The 22,093-nt window shown below is 40.4% G+C and overlaps 2 protein-coding genes and 1 pseudogene across 2 annotated transcripts in view; 1 reads left to right on the plus strand and 2 right to left on the minus strand.

Annotated features, from left to right (window-relative positions):
* The window catches only part of rbm45 (RNA binding motif protein 45), a 30,726-nt gene extending 21,241 nt beyond the window's left edge, over window positions 1–9,485 (minus strand). The window contains exon 1 of the mRNA XM_063052097.1: window positions 9,133–9,485. Coding sequence (XP_062908167.1) covers window positions 9,133–9,408 — 276 coding nt within the window. The 5' untranslated portion in view covers window positions 9,409–9,485. The remainder of the gene's footprint in view (window positions 1–9,132) is intronic.
* Window positions 9,486–17,995: 8,510 nt separating this feature from the next.
* On the plus strand, window positions 17,996–18,444 carry LOC134347705 (cytochrome c-like). The gene is made up of 2 exons (XM_063050093.1): window positions 17,996–18,164; window positions 18,247–18,444. The coding sequence occupies exons 1-2, from the start codon at window positions 17,996–17,998 to the stop codon at window positions 18,393–18,395; spliced, it is 318 nt and encodes a 105-aa protein (XP_062906163.1). The 3' UTR covers window positions 18,396–18,444.
* A 266-nt stretch (window positions 18,445–18,710) lies between these two features.
* Window positions 18,711–21,872, minus strand: LOC134348790 (uncharacterized; annotated as a pseudogene).
* Window positions 21,873–22,093: the final 221 nt, after the last annotated feature.

The following is a 22,093-nucleotide window of genomic DNA, read 5'->3' on the forward strand; positions in this document are numbered from 1 at the left end:
AATTTAGTTTGTCACTTCTCATACTACTTTTTCATCAGATTAATTAACTGAACCTAAATTCACAGCTATGGTGATATTGGTCATTAAATCTAACATAACTTTTTGAATGTATTGAAGATCCAAGAAAGCTGCTACTTTTCTGACATTGATACTTTTGTGAGGTTGGTCTCAGAATAAGTTCCTGCCTAAGCAAGGAGCTGGTCCTGCAGCCAGAATAGGTCTACAGTGGATGCAATCTCCAGTTCTCCATTTGCCTTGGATCCCCTGCACAATGCAATACCTACCGGGTATGTCAGTCTGCTGTTTATAGTCATAGTCATACTTTATTGATCCCGGGGGAAATTGGTTTTCGTTACAGTTGCACCATAAATAATTAAATAGTAATAAAACCATAATTAAATAGTAATATGTAAATTATGCCAGGAAATAAGTCCAGGACCAGCCTATTGGCTCAGGGTGTCTGACCCTCCAAGGGAGGAGTTGTAAAGTTTGATGGCCACAGGCAGGAATGACTTCCTATGACGCTCTGTGTTGCATCTCGGTGGAATGAGTCTCTGGCTGAATGTACTCCTGTGCCCAACCAGTACATTATGTAGTGGATGGGAGACATTGTCCAAGATGGCATGCAACTTAGACAGCATCCTCTTTTCAGACACCACCGTCAGACAGTCCAGTTCATCAGAACATCACTGGCCTTACGAATGAGTTTGTTGATTCTGTTGGTGTCTGCTACCCTCAGCCTGCTGCCCCAGCACACAACAGCAAACATGATCGCACTGGCCACCACAGACTCGTAGAACATCCTCAGCATCATCTGACAGATGTTAAAGGACCTCAGTCTCCTCAGGAAATAGAGACGGCTCTGACCCTTCTTGTAGACGGCCTCAGTGTTCTTTGACCAGTCCAGTTTATTGTCAATTCGTATCCCCAGGTATTTGTAATCCTCCACCAGTCCACACTGACCCCCTGGATGGAAGCAGGGGTCACTGGTACCTTAGCTCTCCTCAGGTCTACCACCAGCTCCTTAGTCTTTTTCACATTAAGCTGCATCCTTATTGATTACAACTCAGTGTTCAATACCATCATCCCCTCAGAAATAATCAAGAAGCTTGAAAATCTGGGTCTCTGTACCTCCCTCTGCAACTGGATTCTTAGTTTCTACATCTGGAGTCCACAGTTCTTGCTAACAATGAATATAGGCATAACTGAAGGAATTGTAGACAGCCCACTGCTCTATTCTCTCTCGACACTTATGACTGTGTGGCTAGGCACAGCTCAAATTGCATCCATAAATTTGCCAATGACAAATCCCTTCAAACAAAATGTTTAGAAAGCTACAGGAGTTGCTTAGGAAAACGTGCAGAGAAGAGACAGCCAAGGGTGAGAGGGAAAGACAACGCAAGTCCTGGTAAGCAAAAAATAAAACCAGATGAGAGGAATGATGGGCAGACGTATTTCCTCATTCCTCTGATTATTTTAGCGAGGATTGGTTGGATAGCCTGTAAGTGTTGCACACTTTTGGCGCAATACAGCATACCCACAACTCACCAACATTAACTGTACATCTTTGGGGAGGAAACCAGAGCACTCAGAGGAAACCTATGGTGTCATGAGGAGTACAGTGCATACAAACTCCTTACAGACAGCTGTGAGAACTGAACTCTGATCTCAAGAGTTGGCACTGTAAAGTGATTGTGTTGACCGCTATGTTACCGTGCCACCCCACGTTTTAAATCATCTACAGAGATGATGCCCCATGTGCCAAGTCCTACTCATATTTATATAAGAAAAGCAGAGGTCATTATAATGACCCCTGGGGAACCTTACCATGAACTTACAAAATACAAATTACTTTGAGAAAACTAACAAATGCAGATTCATTTGAAGCTATCCATATTTTTGTAGCTCTGATTCCCCTTGGAAAAAAATAATTTGAGCAAAATTCTCACGAGATATTCAGTGCTGCTTTTAATTATCAGTGCCAGCACGATCTATGCCAGTGCCCCACTCTATTTACATCCCCAGTGTGCTTCTATATAAAGCCACATTTGGAAAGTATTCATGCTTACCAACCATAAATGCCATTCTTTTCTGATCAGCAAACAAGGTACACAATGAAAGGCTACAGAGAATTACCAACAACTGACATTTCCTCTCAACTGCTCATATGTGATTGTTCCCTGCCTCCATTCCTGTCCCCTCCCCAGTCTGAATGTTGGTGCCTTTTCTTTTTGCATTTTTATCATTATCTCCGATTGCTTTGTATTTCATTGCCTAAGAAATAAAGAGACTTTGGAGTTCATTCTCAAGTCTGCTGGCTGGTGGTTTATACATCTTGGTTTGTGTCTCATTCAAAGATTCAAAGTGCATTTATTTTCAAAGAATGTATAAGTTATACAACTTTGAAATTTGTTTGCTTTACAGGCAGTCATAAAGAAAGGAACCAGAAAGGACCCAATTTAAAAAAACAAGACCAACCCTCACTCCCAGTTCCCCAAGAAAGAGGGTTAAAAAAAACACAAAACAGATCATGTAAATATATGTGAACTGCATTCTGAACCGAATTGAGTCCTTAGATCCAAGTCCCCAGAGCAGCAGCTCGGAGCAGGCCCAAAGCCTCGGTATTAGCAGGGCAAATCAACGCAAAGTTGGCAGGTGCAAAGCACAGCAGCCGGGGGGGGGGGGAGGGGGCAGTCTCACAGCCTCAGCACTGCAAAGGAGCTCCCAGACTATACGGGCTAGTGTTGAAATTCTGTGAACCTTGCACTACAACCCGGGCCCCGCCGCAATGAATCGTTCCAGCCTAGATTTTGCTGTTGGATAAGCTGTTCTCGACCTCTCCAAATCGGCTCGGTGCTTAGAGTGATCCATCCTCACCCAGCTCTCAACACCCTGTCTTTCTAGTCTACCAGGGCTGGTGTTTAGATTGTCCAAACAGTGTATTGTACCTCGCATTAGGACCCGACCTCACCAAGGCAAATTATTCTGGGCCCAGCGATTTGCTTCGGACCTGGATTTTACGTATCCAAATCGGCTCATTGATTAAGAGCATTCCACCCTCGCTCCCAGGTCAGCTGATGGGCATCGGAACTCCCTTGACCCATCTTCCCTCCTCTGAAGTGTTCACTCCAACCACCCATGACACCCAACTGCGAGTGCGTCAATTTCACAGTGCAACAGCAGGACATATCTCTTGGCTTTGCTTTGGCCTCACTTGCCTCTTCACTGTCTGCAGTAATAGTTTACCACAATTTACTTTAAAAAAGTGTTATTGACAGACATCCCACCTCTCCCGGAACTTCCGGGAGTCTCCCGCATATTAATAGTGGCTCCCTGATGCCCGCAAATTATATACAACATCACAGAAATCAATTTTTTTGAGAGCGAGCGAGAGAAAATCACGAGAGAGCACGAGAGCGACCATGAGAGAGAGCGCGCACGTGAGAAAGCAAGCAAGAGCACGCGAGCAAGAGCGAAGGCGCACGAGCGAGAGAGAAAGCAAGCGAGAGCGCACGAGCGAGAGACAGAGAGAGAGAGAGAGAGACAGAGAGAGAGAGAGCGAGCGTGCGCCATTGCAGAGTGTTCCAAAAAAACACGTACGTCACCCCAGACTACACTAAAGTGTACCCCTGCCTAATAGGGGTCAAAATAACGACAGTGTTGCTCGCTGCACTGTTTGCAACAATCACTTTATTGCCCATGGTGGGTTAAGACTGTAAAAGACACGTTGAGGTGAGTTTAACAGGTGTCATTCGCTTATTAGCATAGCTAACGTTATTTAAACTAGCTGGCCAGCTGCTAAGGAGCTACTCTATTATAGACATCCCACCTCTCCCGGAAGTGTCCCGCAAATTCACGGTGCTACCTCCCTGAAATGAGTTTTTGCAGGGTGGGATGTCTGTATTGATAATATTTTTAATCAAATTCCTTTTCTTTCGAACCACCAGTAAGCTGTCGCACATCTTCGGTAGCATGATCTTAAACCAGAATTCAGAGGAGAGAAATAGTACTTAACATTAATAAACTGGAATTCTTTCCTTGGCTATAACTGAGCTGCATGCAAATGTGTCAACATGGAAGTTTGACTTAAACAAAGTCATTATTAATGGAGCATAAGATCAATGAGTGTTGAAATTTTTTTCAGACATCTCTGAAGCAAGAAGATATGCACATAAATAATTAAATGTATAACTGTGTTTGATGCAGAATATTCTATGGATTGTGTACACAGTACCCTCGTGGGAACATTTATAGACCTACTGTAATAAATGGCATGTGTCATGACAGAAAATACTCGTATGTATCTTAGAGAATTCCAGCATCAAAGCAAGTCAAGAACCTGGAACTAACACACATTGTACAGAATTCTCTCCATATTATTTACATCCAAATCCTTAGGACAATAAAATTCATCGAACCATAGATCAATTAACCCAAAATCAGTCATCAGGAAATACTGGAATTATTAAATAGTGATCACGCACTTTAGAAAATTATAATCAGGCAGAATTACCTTGGTATTATAAAAGCCAAAATAGTTTTTAAAAAGCATGTTCTTTGAGGAGGAGATATAGGGAACCAAAAGAATTTCCAGAAATCATGACAAGGTGTCATAATAAGGAACATTATTGATGGTTAAAAAGTTAGCATATGAAAAGTATTGGTTAATTGACAAAAAAAATAGTAGGGATAGACAAGTCAGCATCTGGCGGGCAAGCAGTAATTGGTAGAATGTCTCAATATCAGCACCGAGACCCTCAACATATAAATCGATATTAATGACAATGCACTGATCAAATGTTCTGTGCTTCTGCTTACCCAAGCCATAACTATAGCTGAAGCAGTATATTGTGAGGACAGAGTCAAAAGTATACACTCCGTAGCCACACCTCATTAATGCTCATCCAATCAGCCAATCATGTGGCAGCAATTCAACACATAAACACATGCAGTCATGGTGAAGAGGTTCTATTGTTGATCAGACTAAACATCAGAACGGGGAGGAAAGGTGATCAGTCACCTTGGCTGTGGAATAATTGCTGGTGTCAGTTGGGATGGTTTGAATATCTCAGAAACTGCTAATCTCCTGGGATTTTCATGCACAACAATCTCCAGAATTTACACAGGATGGTGAAAACAAAGAAGATCCAGTGAACAGCAGCTCTGTGGGCGAAAACACTGTGCTAATGAGACAGGTCAGAGGAGAATGGCCAGACTGATTCAAACTGATGGGAAGATGCCAGTAACTGAAACAACTAAGTGTTACAACAGTTGATTGTTTCCTGATCGGTCAGGGCAGCAAAGGATATGGCGAGATGGCAGGTGTATGGGGTTGAGTAAGGTCTGGAATCAGCCATGATGGAATGGTGGAGCAGACTCGATGGGCTGAATGGCCTAATTCAGCTCCTATGTCTTATGGCTCAACAGTGGTGTGCACAGGAACATCTCTGAATACACAACACATCGAACCTTGAAGCAACAGAAGATCACACCAGGTTCCACTCCTGTGGTCACTTTATTAGGTGCACTCCTATACCTAATAAAGTGGCCACTGAGTGCATATTTAGTCACTTAAGCAAATAAAAATGTCAAATAGAACAAACCGTAAAGGAAAATGAGATTACCCACCTCAGTAGGACAAATAAAAATGTGGAAATCTACAATGGTATAAAATTAATAAATTCTGATGTTCAGAAAGATTTGGGTGCCCTTGTACAAAAAACAGATAAAACTACAATTAGGGAAGCAAATAAAATGTTGCACATAGGTATAACAATAGTAAGTCATTCTACCACCCTTCTGTGCTTTGGCAAGAACACACCTGATGTACTGCTTACCATTTTCATCACCTATTTAAGGAAAAGTCTTTCCAAATTGATTCCCATGTTGAGGAGGTTGTACTTGGAGGCAGGATTGGTAAAGCCCAATATCTGTTGTAGATTAAGTTACTGCAGTGTTTATTGAGGGGTAAGATATACATCCACCTGGAAAGACACGGTTTAATTAGGGGCAGTCAGCACTGCTTTGTGCATAGGAGATCATATTTTTACAAATGATTTGAGTTTTTCAATGAAGTGTCCAAGATGGTCAAAGACAAGGCAGTAATGTGGTCTAAATAGACTTTAGTAAGACTTTTGTTCAGGTTCCACATGGTAGTCCACTCTGAAAGGTTAGGAATCCAGGGAGAATTGGCTAATTGGACACACAACTAACTTAATGGTACGAAGCACAAAGTGATGGTGGAAGGTTGTTTCATAAGCGAGAAACCTTTCACTAGTGGTGTGCCACAGGGGTCAGTGCTGGACCCATTGTTGTTTGTCATCTATATCAAAATTTTGGATGAGAATATATAAAGTATGATTAGTAAATTGGCATATGACATTAAAATAGGAGGTATAATTGTTCCTCATTCTGCTGATCATTTCAATCCTATGAGATTTATAGGTAATATATTGTATTCAGCAGTTTCAATAGTCAATCAGATAGAACACTTAATAAACCAGGAATTAAAAAGTAGATATTATAATTGAATTTGTAATCATTTTATAGAATGCGAAATAAAGACCGAAACATATTTGTGGGGTTACAGCAAAGCTACAAATTACAAGACCTTGACAAAACTTTCATTTAATTTTTTCAAAAGGCAGAGAACATTAATTACTGCTTAGAACATTATTAACGGTTTAATTGCTACTCAAGCAGCTAAGCTCAACATTTGAGTTTTTACAGCAGAACAATATACAAAACGCTGAAGTTCGAAACAAATCACTGGTCTGTGTCACTGCATCTGTGAAAACAAAAGAACAGCTCAGCGATTCGCTGCCATGTTAGTATTTGTTTTGATGACAATCTACCATTCCCACATTAGCCCAGTTGTTACCTTGTTTATCACTTTCTCCTGGTGAGACAAATTTGCAGATTACAATGTTAAGTTGCCCATGTGCCACTACCAGAAGTCACTGCTGGTTTTATAAAATGACTAATGAGAGGAACTGTGTCAATTTTGTAAATACTGAGCCATTAAAACCTAACAACAAAGCAAGGTGCTTATAAGATGCAGCTTAGGACACACCCACTGTTCGAGTTATTGGTTTCAACACTTGAATTTACAATGCTTACATCAGTTGTAGCAGACAATAATCAGAAGAGATTATGAGAAATTTCATTAATTATTTAGCTTCATCTTTTTTTTGCAAGAGAATGGAAAGAAACACAATGCATTTTCTGAACTTTATATAACAAAGATACTATAGGTTTGCAAATAGTAGCACCACCAGCTGTCATTTGATTAAAAATTCCAATTTTAATTATGCACTAATACAAATTTTATTCAAGATTGTTATCTAGCATTTTTAAAGAAAGCCTCCAAAATAGAACAAAAACTGGACTGTTAAGATACCCAACACTAAATATTTATAAATCTATTCTCACAGAATACACATCATGTAACTTTTATCCTCACAGCTCCTCACACACTTGCTTTCATAAAGTCACAAGCTATTTTTTAAATAAACCAATGATTACTATCTGGTTTATGCTCATTTTAGTTAAGACCATCTTTTAGCACATAACTCCATTTTGTTATCTGAATAAACATTTTCTCCTATTTTGTCAGCTAGATTGTAAAGGGACATTCTTTTAAACCATTTAAAAAATAAATTCCTATTTTTTGTACCATTCCTATGTCATTATTTCATCCGCCCCTAAATTTGGAATCATGGTTCCTGATTTTTTCAAAGTAAGTACTTAACATCAGGCTTTACCTCACTGTTCTCTCTGTATATATGGGATAAGCTGAAATTTTCAATGAATATTGGAAGAGCAAAGCCATTATCTTGACCATATTAAAAACTCCAGTCCGTAATGACAAAGACCATCTATCCCTTGAACAGCTGTCTGAAAGTGAACCTGTGCCTCTTGGTAATAGGAATCAGTGCAACACTTTGTTTTGAATTCTCACTCACATTTTCAAATTCCTCCAAAGTATTGCCCCTCTATAGCTCTGAATTGCCTCCTATAACCCTCAAGAAATCTGGTCATAACACAAAAAACTGGCAGCTTTTTCTGCTGCTTATGCCTACACTACCAAGGTTAGCTGATCTTCCTGTACTAATACTTAATATCTGGAATATACAAAAGTCTATTAATCACTGTCTTGACTATACTCAATAACTGAGCCTCCACGTCCCTTTGGGTCGATAATTGCAAAGATTCACTATTTAAAGAAGAAATATAACGTTTCCTCATCTCAGTCATTCCTGGCTGCTGTAGTTCCAAACTCCACGGCTAGGGGTACCATCATCTGTCTTCTACGCTGTTAAGTCCTGTCAAATACAGTACAGTACTTTGCACGTTTTATTCTGCATTATCTTGGGAGACCAGGTGTCCAGGTTAATCTCTCCTCGCAGAACAGTAACAACCTGCTCAGAGAAATCTGTCTGCTTAAACTTTACAGCCTGTTATATATGGGCAGGAAGATCAAATCAGTATCAAATGTTCCAGATGCTGTCTCACTACGTGATGTAAGATAACTTTGTTCTTCTTCGCAAATCCTTTTACAATAAAAAATAAATGCATTATTGGGATTCCGAGTTGCTTATTTCACCATTTTAAAATACTATTTCTTAAAGTCGTAACTTTTACATTTCCCCACATTATATTCCATTTAGCTTGTCCATGCGATAAAACTTCTATGCCACACTCCCTGCAATTCAAATTGCAAACTAAACAATTTAGGCGTATTAATCATTCCGATTTCAACGGCTTCGCCTTTATTCGCTGTGTCTTCGGTTGTCTGGTCTAAAGTACAAAATTTACCAATTTTCCTAATTCCTAGATTTAAAAAAACTTTCTTGTTAAACCAAAGCCACCTCTTACTTTTGGTTTTCCTTTTGGATGTCCCGGGTACCACCGCATGTGACTCGTTCTTTTTCTCTCAAAGTACTCCTTGAAACATTTTGCTACGAGAACTAGGGTCTTTAAAAGGCGAGTTATTATTACAAATGAAAAGGCAGCCCTTCTCATTTCATCTTCAGAGCAAAAAAAAAGGCGAACCAAATAAATTTATGAGATTAATTTAGAGAAACTGATGGTGTGGTGTGGGGCGGAAGAGCAGGTTCGGGAAGACGATACCTTAATGGGCTTGGTGTCCTCGGTGAGGGCCTTGCCGTGCATGTCCTCCATGGCTTTGCAGGCCTGCGACGATTTGTTAAATTTCACATACGCGATGCCCTTATGGTCTTTGGACTGCTTGTCCCGCACCACCCAGATGTCCTGAATGTCTCCGAACAAAGAAAACTTCTCCCGGATCACCTCCTCCGACGTCGACTTGCTGATCACCAGGAAAAGTCGGCTGTTAGGAGGGTGATCAAGGTTTGCCGTCGGACGGGAACTACCAGTATCCTCCATCGTTCAAACAGCAGCAACCGCCGGTTTGTACAGAGCCGTTCGACTCTCCGAACGGACCCAAAAGCAGAACCACCTTCTTCTGCAGAGCTCCTCACCCTGCGCAGCGCCCCCTAGTTCGGCATACACAGACAGGACGCTCACATCCAATGATCTATTTCATTGTGGTATCACCTGTTGCTACCCTCCAGTTCATCCATTCATATCTAAGACATGGCAAAGCTGAGACTCATTATTGTTTTCTAAGTTTGATTCTTATTTGGTTTCCTATGTACCTTGTTGCATTCTCAGTCGCAAAGTTAAATTTTGCTTGGCTTCCAGATAAGCTCAATGTCTTCTATGCTCGCTTTGACCACCAGGTCAGGGAGGAACCATTGTGCACTCCCAGTGTCTCCTGATGATCATTTGGTCTCAGTACCTTAAGATGACATGTGGGTTGCCTTCATGAGAATAAACCCAAGGAAAGCATCCAGTCTGGATGGAGTACCTGGCCGAGTACTGAAGGCCTGTGCTGACCAACTGACTGACGTGTTCACGGATATCTTCAAACTCTTGCTACAGCAGTGTGTGATACCCACCTGCTTCAAGCGGGCTCCAATTATACTGGTGCCCAAGAGGAGCGTGACAACCTGCCTTAATGACTATCGCCCAGTGACACTTGCATCCACAGTGATGAAGTGTTCTGAGAGGCTGGTATTGAAGCATGTCAGTTCCTGTCTGAGTAGTGACTTGGATCCACTCCAACTTGCCTGCATAGCAAGAATGACTTTAATTCACATATGGATCAGTTGGAGCCCAATCATCAATAACCCATTGAATGAAGAATTGCTAACTGATATACTGAATGACTTTTCTGTCCATTATGTTGAGCAGCCAAATAACAAGTTGGCTAAACTAAAAAGGATATTGTGAAATGGATAGAAAGGGATTAGTTAATAATCTTATGGTGTGAAAACCTTTAGGGAAAAGTAACTAATGCATGATAGAATTCTTCATTGAGTTGGAAAATGAAGTAGATCAACTTAAAACTAGGATCCTAAATCAAGCAGAAATAAATGATTGATTGGGGAGATTCATTAAAAGTATGACCAACATAGAGCCATACAACATGGAAACAGGCCCTTTGGCCCAGCTCATTCAAGCCAACCCTTTGCCAGCAAACTGATCCCATCTGCCCACATTTAGATGATAGACAATAGGCAATAGGTGCAGGAGTAGGCCATTCGGCCCTTTGAGCCACCACCACCATTCACTGTGAATTTGAACCAAGGTCTCTAAGCTTCTCCTAGCCATGTACTTATCTACAGTAGACTGCTTTTAAATGTTGCTAATGCTGGCAACTCATTCCAAATATTCACTGCTCTTTGTAGGAAGAAGGTGTCCCTAATGTCCCCTTTAAATTCCTTGACTCCAATCTTAGACCTATGCTTTCTTGTTGTTAGCACTCCCTCCAAGGAAAAAGGACTATGTCCTTTCACCCTGTCTACATCTTTGAAACATCGGCACATACACTACGTTCATGAATCACATATGCTAACCTGCTGTCTTTGATGTCTTTTGTCCTGTTCTGAATGCTCTGCTGTACCCCAACCCAATGCTGGTTCAACTCCTGCTCCTACCCCTATCTCTGCCTTCAGGTTGATGAGCTTGTTCACATTCTCCTGTGTGTTAGAGCTTGGGTCCACTCCTTTCAACTGAATGCTGCTTTTCGATTTCTTCTCAATCAACCTGATCCCCTCCAAAATGTCAGTGATATCACAAAATGGACTTCCATTTATAGTTCTAATTCTGGCCTTTGTTGTAAAAATTGTGGTGTAAAAAAGTGGATATAGTATGCTTCAATTTTCAGAAAGACTTTGATAAACTCCCCATAAAAGATTAGAGTGTTATATTGGCATTGATACAGTTTATGGTTTTCTTGTGAATGCTGCTTATATGTTGCTATGTCCTGTGAAGTGCTGCAAGAAAGTTTTTCATTGTTCCTGTACATACATGTACTTGTGTACATAACAATAAACTTAACTATTGGAAAGGGAGGTGAAGGACACATTAACACGCACATTTATGAAAATTAATACATTAATGCACACAAAAGGTTTTGATAGTTATGAGGAGAATGTGGCCTTGAGGGAGACGATTAGCCATAGAGTATTAAATGACATTACAGGCTCCAAGAGTTTCATAGTCTTGTCCTGCGCATAGTTTATGCACGGTACTGTGCAAAAGTCTAGGTACATATAGCTAGGGCGCCTAAGACTTTTGCACAGTACTGAATTTGTCGACGCGGAGCGGAGAGCGTGTTTGCAAACCTGGCAGGAGCAAAGGATGTCGTGGATGTTGGGGATGGAGCGGGTGGTGTAAGGGACTGGTGGCAGAGAAGGAGGGCCAGGGGCGGAGGGTGGCACCGGTACAGATTTAGCCCTGAGGCACCAGGCAAGATCAACAACTGGTTGCAGAATGTCTCTCTGGTCCTATCGCTCCCTCCCCTCTCCCTACCCCCTTTCCCAACCATGATTCCCCTCTTCCCTGCCCCCTTCTCACTCTCAGTCCACAACAGAGACCTATATCAGAATCAGGTTTAGCATCACTCACATATGCTACGATTATTTTTTTTTGCCGCAGCAGTGCAGCGCCATATATAAAATTACTATAATACTGTGCAAAATTCTTAGACACCCTAGCTACATATAGGTGCCGAAGACTTTTGAACAGTACTGTATGTGTACCTCCACAGAATTCGTAATGTTTGCTGACACTGGTACCCCGCAGTTACCGTGACGTTCGAGGGGTCACTCCTTTCCCGCCCGCCGTTGCCTGGCTGTTCCTCGTGTCTGCGCCGGCCGAAGCCGAACCTCTGGCTCCGCCGCATTAACGGCTGCCGACCGTTGTCCGTCGGTGAGTACATCCCACATGTCCCGCTCAGTGTTCACCGTATAACCCCGCCGATCTCTCGCCTAGCCGCGCGTGAATGAAAGGTGCTGCCCTCAAGAAGGACCTTCTGTGTGGTCTCTCTGGATGCAGGACAATTTCTTTCCATTCACTTTCATGTCGTGAGGCCGGTGCGAGAGCTGCAGTGTCTGTAAAGAGGTGGGAGCTGGTCGAATGGTGTTTTACTTTTGGCGCTTACACGGCCTCCGATGCATGAAGACGGGGCTGTCGTTTCCATCCTCGATGTTCTTTCTCCACTGACTGAGGTTGTGGGCCAAGGATTCCCATGAGGACGTTATACTTGATGCGGGCAGCTTTCGAGAACGACCTCGAAGGGTATCCTCTGTCCAACTGTCAAAATCGTAGTTCTATGCCAAAAGCCTGTGAATGATGTTGACTTGACAGTAGGAGCTGACTTTGTGTAATTGAGGGCTTCACTGTTGGCCTGAGAGAGGACAATATTAAATCATTTATCCTGCCAGTATATTTGGAAGATCTTGAATATAGAGGGAGCATTGGTGGTATCCCTCCTGTTTTGAAATGCTTGCCCTTATTCAAATAATATAGGACTACAGGGATTACTAGTGAACTTGACGCCTTGATCTTTAAAAACCTCATTTCCTCAAACACTAATAGCTGAAAGTGATAATAAATGTTACAACTGATGTCTGCCTCTGTTGAGAGTTGGTACCCAAAATAAGGAAAATATTCCATGTTTATTAGGATGTCATTGTGCATCTTCTATTTTTGGAGGTCTGTGTGGTACAGTGGCTCATATTAGTAGAGATGTGGCAAGAGTAAACTATGGATGAATTTCTGTGGGGGTACCAATTTCTTGATAGCTCACCGTTTAGTCCAGCCTGAGGCTGAAGAATGTGAAAAGTCTAGAGCCATTTTTTGTGTTGCAGAATAATGATCAAAATTGTGTTCAAGCTTTATTTGACAGTGATGTATATCTCAAACATGGCCCTCAATCATAAGGCTGAAAAAGGAAAGCTGACCATGGGAATTTTCAGGTTAGGAGATGGTAAATGGCAGGATATCAGGATGTTGCCATTTTAGGCAGGATCTGCATAATAGGTCAACACCAGCAATGATGTAATGATGAATGAAAAGTATGCAGAATAAGGAAATTACAGGATGGGTGCTTCATACGGAACCCATGCCAATATTAAAGATTATATTGGACAAATGCATGAAAGGGAATTCTATTTTTATTACATAAACAGCACTAAAATGTGCACATTTATCATTTTCCCCTCAGACATTTGATGAATGCTTGACATTGTGACAAACCATGGTGTTGGCTTCTTTACTTCTAAAACAAAATAATGAGGGATTTAAGATCAGTGTTGTTATTGAATATAATGCTTATATTGTAATTATAGAGTTTTATTCTTTAGACAGACTTTCACTTTAGTAAACTGCCAAGCTATTCAATTCAGAAAAAAATATCTTTTGTAGTCTTTGTTTAGATATGTATTTAGAACATAAGGAATTAGAACTGGCCATTGTCCCCTTGAGCCTGCTCCAATTCAACAAGATCATGACTAATCATCTTTACACAATTTTCCTTTAATATTAAGAAATTTAACAATCTTGGTCTTGAATGCAGTGAAAAATTGAGGCTCTGCCAAAAATTGGCAGAGAATTCCAAAGATATATCTTTGAAGAAATTTCTTATCTTTGCAATCTCAAGCAGTAATTTCCTTAATTAGAGGCTGTGATCCCTGGTTCTAGATTGCACACCCAGGTAAAACATCCTTCCTCCACTTACTCTCTCCAGTGCTCTGAGAATCTTGCATCACTTTTCTATAAACTCCAGAGAATGGAGGTCCAGCATATTCAATCTCATCTCATATGATGGACCTGCCATCCCAGAAACCAGTCTGGTGACAGCACAAGAGACTTCAGATGCTGACATCTGGAGCAAAAAGCAAATAGCTGGAGGAACTCGGTTGGACAGGCAGCATCTGTGGAGGTGAATGGAATTTTGATGAAGGGTCTCAATCCAAAGCATTGACGTAGATTTTATAGACTATTTGATGTTATACAGCAACCCCCTACCTGCATGTTTTTACTCCAACGCACTTCTAAGTCACTTTATTTTAGATGTTATACAGCAGTAATTTTTTGGTCCATCCAGTAAGTTTAAAGAGAGCACATGAAAAAGAACTTGGTGGCTTTAAAGGGAATATGTGAACACAAGCCCAAGTGAGTTTCAAGGAAACATAGGAACTGGGGATCCCTCTGTGTTAGAGAGAATGCAGGAAATAGGGTCTTAGTGGATCAAAGGAACCACAGGATTTGGGGTTATCAGGCCTATCAAAGGAAGGATAATAATCAGAGTCAGATGGTGCTGAGTCAAATGTCAATTCATCAGCATTTCCTAATAATGGGATGTTGGTGTTGGCCAGAAAGAACTACAGTCTACAAATCAGTGAACAGGAATGAGGCAAGGGCAGTGGAAACAGACAAAACAAAAGTCTTTGTTTTTGTTATGTGGTGGCAGGAATGGAGGTGGCCATTTTGTAACACTGTCCTTGCAGCCACCATTTTGTGAACCGTTTGGTGAACTGATCCTTCCTCAGAGATAACTTAATCAGAGCAGTTGAATGTGGACAAAAGGAGTTTCTGTAATGATGTAATGATGTCTTATCTGAGACCATCCTCAGATAAGAATCTGTTTATTATGTAAAATGGCTGACTTGCAGAAAGAACAGACTGTGATCTGCTCATCTTGGCAGTGTTTGGCTGACCTGGTTGGACAGGTTTGAACAAAAGACATTACCTAAGTCACAAGGCTGAAGGAAGAGCTATAAATCAATACTGCTTGTAGCCTTGGGCTGCTTCCAATGAGAAACTAACACAGGTCAGTCAGATGGCCTTGAGCCAACAAAATTTAAAGATAATAGATTGACGAGAACTCTGTGGAGACCAATCATTGCAGAGGTGGATGACCCCATATTGGACAGGGGGAGGTTTCAATGTGATCACAAGAAACGCCTGGCCAGGATAGACACTTTTTCCCGGGTATTATATTTTCTGTTCTTACTGTTCATGGAGGGTCAGGGAAACCTAATGGCTGTGCACACAGGTATTTAGTTGGTAAATTCACCTACTTGTTAGCTGAGACAATGAAGGTATTTGTCAGTAAATACAGATTCTCCCTATGCCTGACTTATTATTATTGAGCATTAAAACTTGTAACAGAATTACTTGTAACAGTGGGTTATCAGAGTTCTATTGTATACCTTCTTCATGAAAGTATAGTAAAATTATACAGGTGGTGGCCTTATTAAGACACTGTAATAGTGGAAGTCTCTGCAGTTCTTGCATACATCCTGTCAGTCAACTGAAACTCACAAAACACAGTTAATGAGAAGGGGCTGCCTGTGTAGAAGGTAGAAATGATGTTAGAAATCTACTTTGTATTCACATCCTCTTCATTAAAGATCAACAAACCATTTGATGACTGTTTTTGAAATAAAACAGATGACTGTTTTTAGTTTGATAGCTTGGCTGGTTCAAATCAAAGTGTTGTCTTAAGCCTATAGAATACAAAGAGCCAGACCCAAAGAAAAGTGTCACTTAAAAATAAGTGGTTTAGTGGAGCAGTCATAATTAGTCATTACCTCACTGATGTTGGTAATTTAAGAATTCCTGTTAAATCTATATTCAGTTATTTCCATTTAATAAATGAGATGACAAGTTGGCTTCTAGATGATTAAAGCCATTGTTCTGGTGGCTCTCAGAATCTCGGTTCCAGCTGAATATAACACAAAAAGTTGCATACATCTATCAGTAATAATGGAGCACACTTTAGTTGCTGAAGTCGTGTTTCAGATGCTTATATAGACTTTAGAGTTTTCAGCAATTCACCTCAGCAAAGTTTCCAAGATCGTACCTGTAAATCATTGAACAATTTTGTTTTCCAATTAGGTATTATCATAGAAGGAACAGTGCTTTTCTTAGCTTGGGATTTATGTAAACACAGACTAGCCTGACAAAGGTAAAACAATCTGAATGTGCATATTTCAATCTGAAAGCTTTCATTTACAGATTCTTTTGGGGGAAATCTGCAATCTGTAGTAATAAAGCAATTTTCCAAAACAACTCACAATTACTCTATTCCAGTTACTTGATTCAACATCTATATATACTTTTTGAAACATAGTGCGCACACAAGTACAGCGTTAATCTAAAATAATACCAAATGTGCAAGCCTTTCTCTCATTTGCTTGTTCCCTCAATGATTGGTCTCTAAACCAGCATGGGTGGAATTCAGGCATGGAAGGAAGGAAAATTGAGGATAATTATTAATACGATCGCAGCATGTGGGTGTCACAGACAAGGCCATCATTTCATATCCTTCCTTAACTCCTTTTGAGTTAATGGTTGTGAATCACATTTTTTGTAGTTTTTCAGGTTTTATAGTGATGCTGCTCACTCAGATCTGGGATATTTGGTGGTGGGGGTGGTTTGGTTTCCAGGTTCTTTGACCTGGTGATGATGAAGTATATTTCCATGTCAGAATAGTGTTTGACTGAAGATAGGAATTTGCATTGCCTTTCTCCTTTCCTCCTAGGGGACCAGGCATCCTGGGTTAAAATTCTATTGATGGTGATTAAGTTTCTGGATGAGGTTTAAAGTAGACTTTTATACTTGCCAGCCTTGAACTTTTAATTGTACAGTGATTCTTATCCAGACGTGAAGAATTTTTTGCCGTATTTCAGGTGAAAACCATGAGTTGAACATTTGCTTTTTGATATCCAGTTTGTTATTTTTTTTCAACATTTCTTTGGTTCAGTTAAGGTTCTGGTCAGTGGTGCCTCCTGGGATGTTGGACCTGGGCTTCACAATGGTAGTGCTGTTGAGCATCAAAAGAAGGTGATTGGATTCTTATTGGAGAAGATTGTTAACTATAACTTGGTGTTACAAATACTTCCCACTTATTAGCTCATGCTGGAAGATGCTCTGGATCTTTTTGCATGTAGGCATAGGTTACCTTTTTAATTGTATTACGTGAAATGCTGTACCTCCTCTAGCAAAAAAAAAGTTGTTTCTGCAGCCATATTTTAAATTACTGCCAAAGCTGGAAGTAGGTTAACATGTTCGTGATGTGAATCTGAAATTGTGTGAAATAAACATCTGTCAGGTTTTATTTTTACTTCTGGTGCCTCTATTACATGGACTTATGCCCAATCAAAAAAAGTAGGGCAATACTTGGTAATATTCTAATTTCCAGACCTGGATACAAGGAATATTCTTGCTTCAGTTTTCTGTGATATATTGGATGGATCCTTATTGTATCTATTCTTTGGTTGAATAAAGAGAGGTAACAAAAAGATCGAATATTAAAGCAGTGGATCACGTCTGTGGTCTCTTACAGATCCAACTCCTGATTATCTAGATACGTTGCTATGGTGGACTGCCATTAAGATATATAAAACATAATACAAAGAAAAATCAGCCTCACCAAGTTAAATTATGATCTGTCCTGTTAACCTTATTTTTCTGATAAGCACGTAAATAAGAAAAACATTCTGACTCATGATTTACAGAAAAACATGCCAAATTAATAATTTTAAACTTTGACAGCAAATTTCTGCAATCCTTGTGCAATCTCTCATGTTTTTCATTTTGTCACATTAGAGTCTAAATGGCTGATCCGGAGAAAGGAAAGAAAATCTTTGTGCAAAAATGTGCTGTGTGCCACACCATTGAAAAAGGTGGAAAGCATATGGTTGGACCTAACCTGTGGGGTATTTTTGGACGAAAAACTGGATCAGCTGAAGGATTTCTCTATACTGATGCAAACAAGAACAAAGGTAATGCAATTTTGGTCTACAATTTAGGTGCTTGCATTTCAGTATTAATTGTTCCCAATCTAAAATATCCATTTATATGCAGGGATCATATGGGGGGAGTCCACTCTAATGGAATATTTGGAGAATCCCAAAAAATACATTCCTGGAACAAAAATGCTGTTCGCCGGTATCAAGAAGAAAAGTGAACGTGCTGACCTTATTGCTTATTTAAAGAAAGCATCGTCATCATGAATCAAATATTTAATAAAGTGTTTGATTTAATTTTAAAATGCATTTTGGTAGTCATCTGAAACTTTAGTGAGGTGTTAGTAACTGATAAATTATCTGCTTATCTTATTCAATGTTAATTTGTTACTTGATTTTAACTATTGTATTGGAAATTACTTGATTCTGTAACGAACTTTTAATTTCTAAAATAAAGTTAGGCAACCTTTGAAGATGTGCTAATATGGAAATAATTTGTATTTGCGTATCTACATTGGGTTTCAGGCCATATTTTCAACAAATCGCCGTGTTTTCCTTTAAGTGCAATCAGAAATCATTTCTTCATCTTTGGCTAAGGACCTCTGTTTCAGAGTCTATTATCTGGCCCGCTTGTATGATTACATCAGTGTACTCCTGTGCTTCTAACATCCTGAGAACAAGAGGAAATCCTAGAGGAATCAGATTTGTTTCATTCATTGTTTTTTTTTAAATAGAGCAATTTAAAAGAAGTCTGGTATAATCAGATATAATTCTGTTCCCCTTCAGTTAAACATATCTTCAGGAAACAGAGGTAAAAAGACAAATAAATCTGAAATTGTGTCAAATATGGCACCATATTTTTGAAACAGCCATGTAAAGTAAAGATACGCACAGTTTAGCTCTGGACTTAAAGCATGTCACAGAACTGCAGCATGAGGTTTTCCTTTTGAGAAGTAGGAGTGAATAAGGATGATCTTTGGAGGGAACATGGAAATGGGGGCACTAGCCAAAGCACTCCCTCTTCTTTTACTTTCCAGACCACAGTACGTGTGCTTGCAACACTGTGTGTCTGACAGAGTGATCAGCAGCACTGGGGCTCCACAGGGGACCGTCTTGTCTCCCTTTCTCTTCGCCATTTACATCTCGGACTTCAACTACTGCACAGAGTCTTGTCATCTTCAGAAGTTTTCTGATGACTCTGCCATAGTTGGATGCATCAGCAAGGGAGATGAGGCTGAGTACAGGGCTACGGTGGGAAACTTTGTCACATGGTGTGAGCAGAATTATCTGCAGCTTAATTTGAAAAAGACTAAGGAGCTGGTGGTAGACCTGAGGAGAGCTAAGGTACCGGTAACCCCTGTTTCCATCCAGGGGGTCAGTGTGGACATGTTGGAGGATTACAAATACCTGAGGATACGAATTGACAATAAACTGGACTGGTCAAAGAACACTGAGGCAGTCTACAAGAAGGGTCAGAGCCGTCTCTATTTCCTGAGGAGACTGAGGTCCTTTAACATCTGCCAGACAATGCTGAGGATCTTCTATGAGTCTGTGGTGGCCAGTGCGATCATGTTTGCTGTTGTGTGCTGGGGCAGCAGGCTGAGGGTGGCAGACACCAATAGAATCAACAAACTCATTCGTAAGGTCAGTGATGTTGTGGGGATGGAACTGGACTCTCTCACGGTCGTGTCTGAAAAGAGGATTCTGTCTAAGTTGCATGCCATCTTGGTCAATGTCTCCCATCCGCTACATAACGTACTGGGTGGGCACAGGAGTACATTCAGCCAGAGACTCATTCCACCAAGATGCAGCACTGAGCGTCATAGGAAGTCATTCCTGCCTGTGGCCATCAAACTTTACAACTCCTCCCTTGGAGGGTCAGACATCCTGAGCCAATAGGCTGGTCCTGGACATTTCATAATTACTGGCATAATTTACATATTACTATTTAACTATTTATGGTTCTATTACTATTTATTATTTATGGAGCAACTGTAACGAAAACCAATTTCCCCCGGGATTAATAAAGTATGACTATGACTATGACTATCCTACTTCAGCCCATGCTGCCAGCCTGTTACTGCACTCACAGCTCCCCTGGAATCTGTCACATATCTCGTAATTGTACACTCCAAGACAGAATCAAAAATAGTTGTTTCGTGCCCCCTCAGTTAAACGCAACTTAAAGAAACTGAAGTAAAAAGACAAATAAGTCTGAAAGTGTGTCAAAGGTGACATTGTATTTTTGAAATAAGCCATGTAAAGTAAGGATATTCTCATCTGACAAATGTTTTTAAATGCAAAATTGACATAAATTCCAAAACTAGAAACATGTCCTTCAATATCTGTATCTCTATGCTGTCAACTGGAAGATCCAGTAGTTGGGAGGATCCAGAGATAAGCAGGTTGATAATATAAATCACTTTCATAGCCACTGGTAATTTGTGCAAGAAAGTCCTGATCTCCCTCTGGGAGATGGTACATCCAACTTCTGATGCAATCTAATAAGCTTTCTTTGCTCCTGGTCATTCTCCTGCCTGTCACAACAATTCATTTTGCTATCATTGACTTCTGTGTCACTTTCCAGCCTCTCATTTGCTTCCCCAATGCTTGGAATCCAACCCTCCTGCCAATAAAGCTTATTAGATTTAATTGTATTTATTTTAATGCAAGCCTGAGAGGTAGGATAGATTAATTTAGAGCTTGGATATCCATGTAGGACTGGCATATTATTTGTTGTTGTTCAGTCATTAAGTCAAGTCCAACTCTTCGTGATCTCATGGACTCCTGCATGCCAAGCCTTCTTGTTGGAAACTGCCTCCCTAAGATCCTCCAAGGTCATACGCCTTGTGTGAGTAATATTATCTATCCATTGTAGCCTCTGTCATCCTCTCCTTCTTTTACCTTCTGTTTTACCTCACATGAGAGTTTTCTCCAAGGAATCCTGTCTTCTCATGATGTGGCCAAAATATTGAGCTTTAGTCTCATAATCAAGCCTCCTAGTGAGCAGTCTGGCTGTATTTCTTCAAGTATTCACCTGTTGGATCTTCTTGCTGTCCAACGAACTCTTAACACTTTTCTCCAGCATCCAAGTTCAAAGGCATCGATTCTTTTGTATTCAGCCTTTCTAATAGTCCAGCTCTCACAGCCATACATCACAACTGGAAATATCATAGACTTGTCTATACGGATCTTCGTACACAATGTTATGTCTCTGCTCTTCAGTATTTTATCTTAATTTGCCATTGCTGCCCTCCCCAGAAGTAAGTGCCGTTTAATCTCATGGCTGCAGTTACCATCTATTGAAATCTTTGAACTGAGGAAGACAAAATCTGTCACTGCTTCCACTTCCTTTCCATTAATTACCACGGAGTTAATAGGGCTGGTCGACATAATCTTGGTTTTCTTAATATTGCGCAACAAGCCAGCTTTTGCACTTTCTTCTTTCACTTTGATTAGAAGCTTCCTCAGATCCTCCTCACTTTCAGCCATTAGAGTAGTATCATTTGCATATCTGAGGTTGTTAATATTTTGTCTGGCAATTTTGATTCCAACATTTAAATCCTCTAGACCAGCATTCCTCATGATGTGTTCAGCATATATGTAGGGTGTAGGGTGACAGTATGCAACCTTGTCATACTCCTTTCCCAATCTTGAACCAGATTGTTGTTCTGTGTTCAGTTCTAACTGTTGCTTCTTGGTCTTGTTTCTCATAAGGCAGATCAGATGTCCAGGTATCCCCATTTCTTTAAGGACTGGCCGTAGTTTATTATGGTCCACACTGTCGAAGGCTTTAGAGTAGTCAATAAAATATAGTTAAATACTTTTCTGGATTTCCCTTGATTTCTCCATTATCCAGAGTAGGTTAGCAATTTGGTCTCTGGTGCCCCTGCCTCTTCTAAAACCAGCGTGTACATCTGACAGTTCTCGTTCCATATATTGCTGGAGTCTTGCTTGCATGATCT

This window comes from Mobula hypostoma, chromosome 6 (genome assembly GCF_963921235.1).
Source record: "Mobula hypostoma chromosome 6, sMobHyp1.1, whole genome shotgun sequence".
In the NCBI taxonomy this organism is placed as follows: Eukaryota; Metazoa; Chordata; class Chondrichthyes; order Myliobatiformes; family Myliobatidae; genus Mobula; species Mobula hypostoma.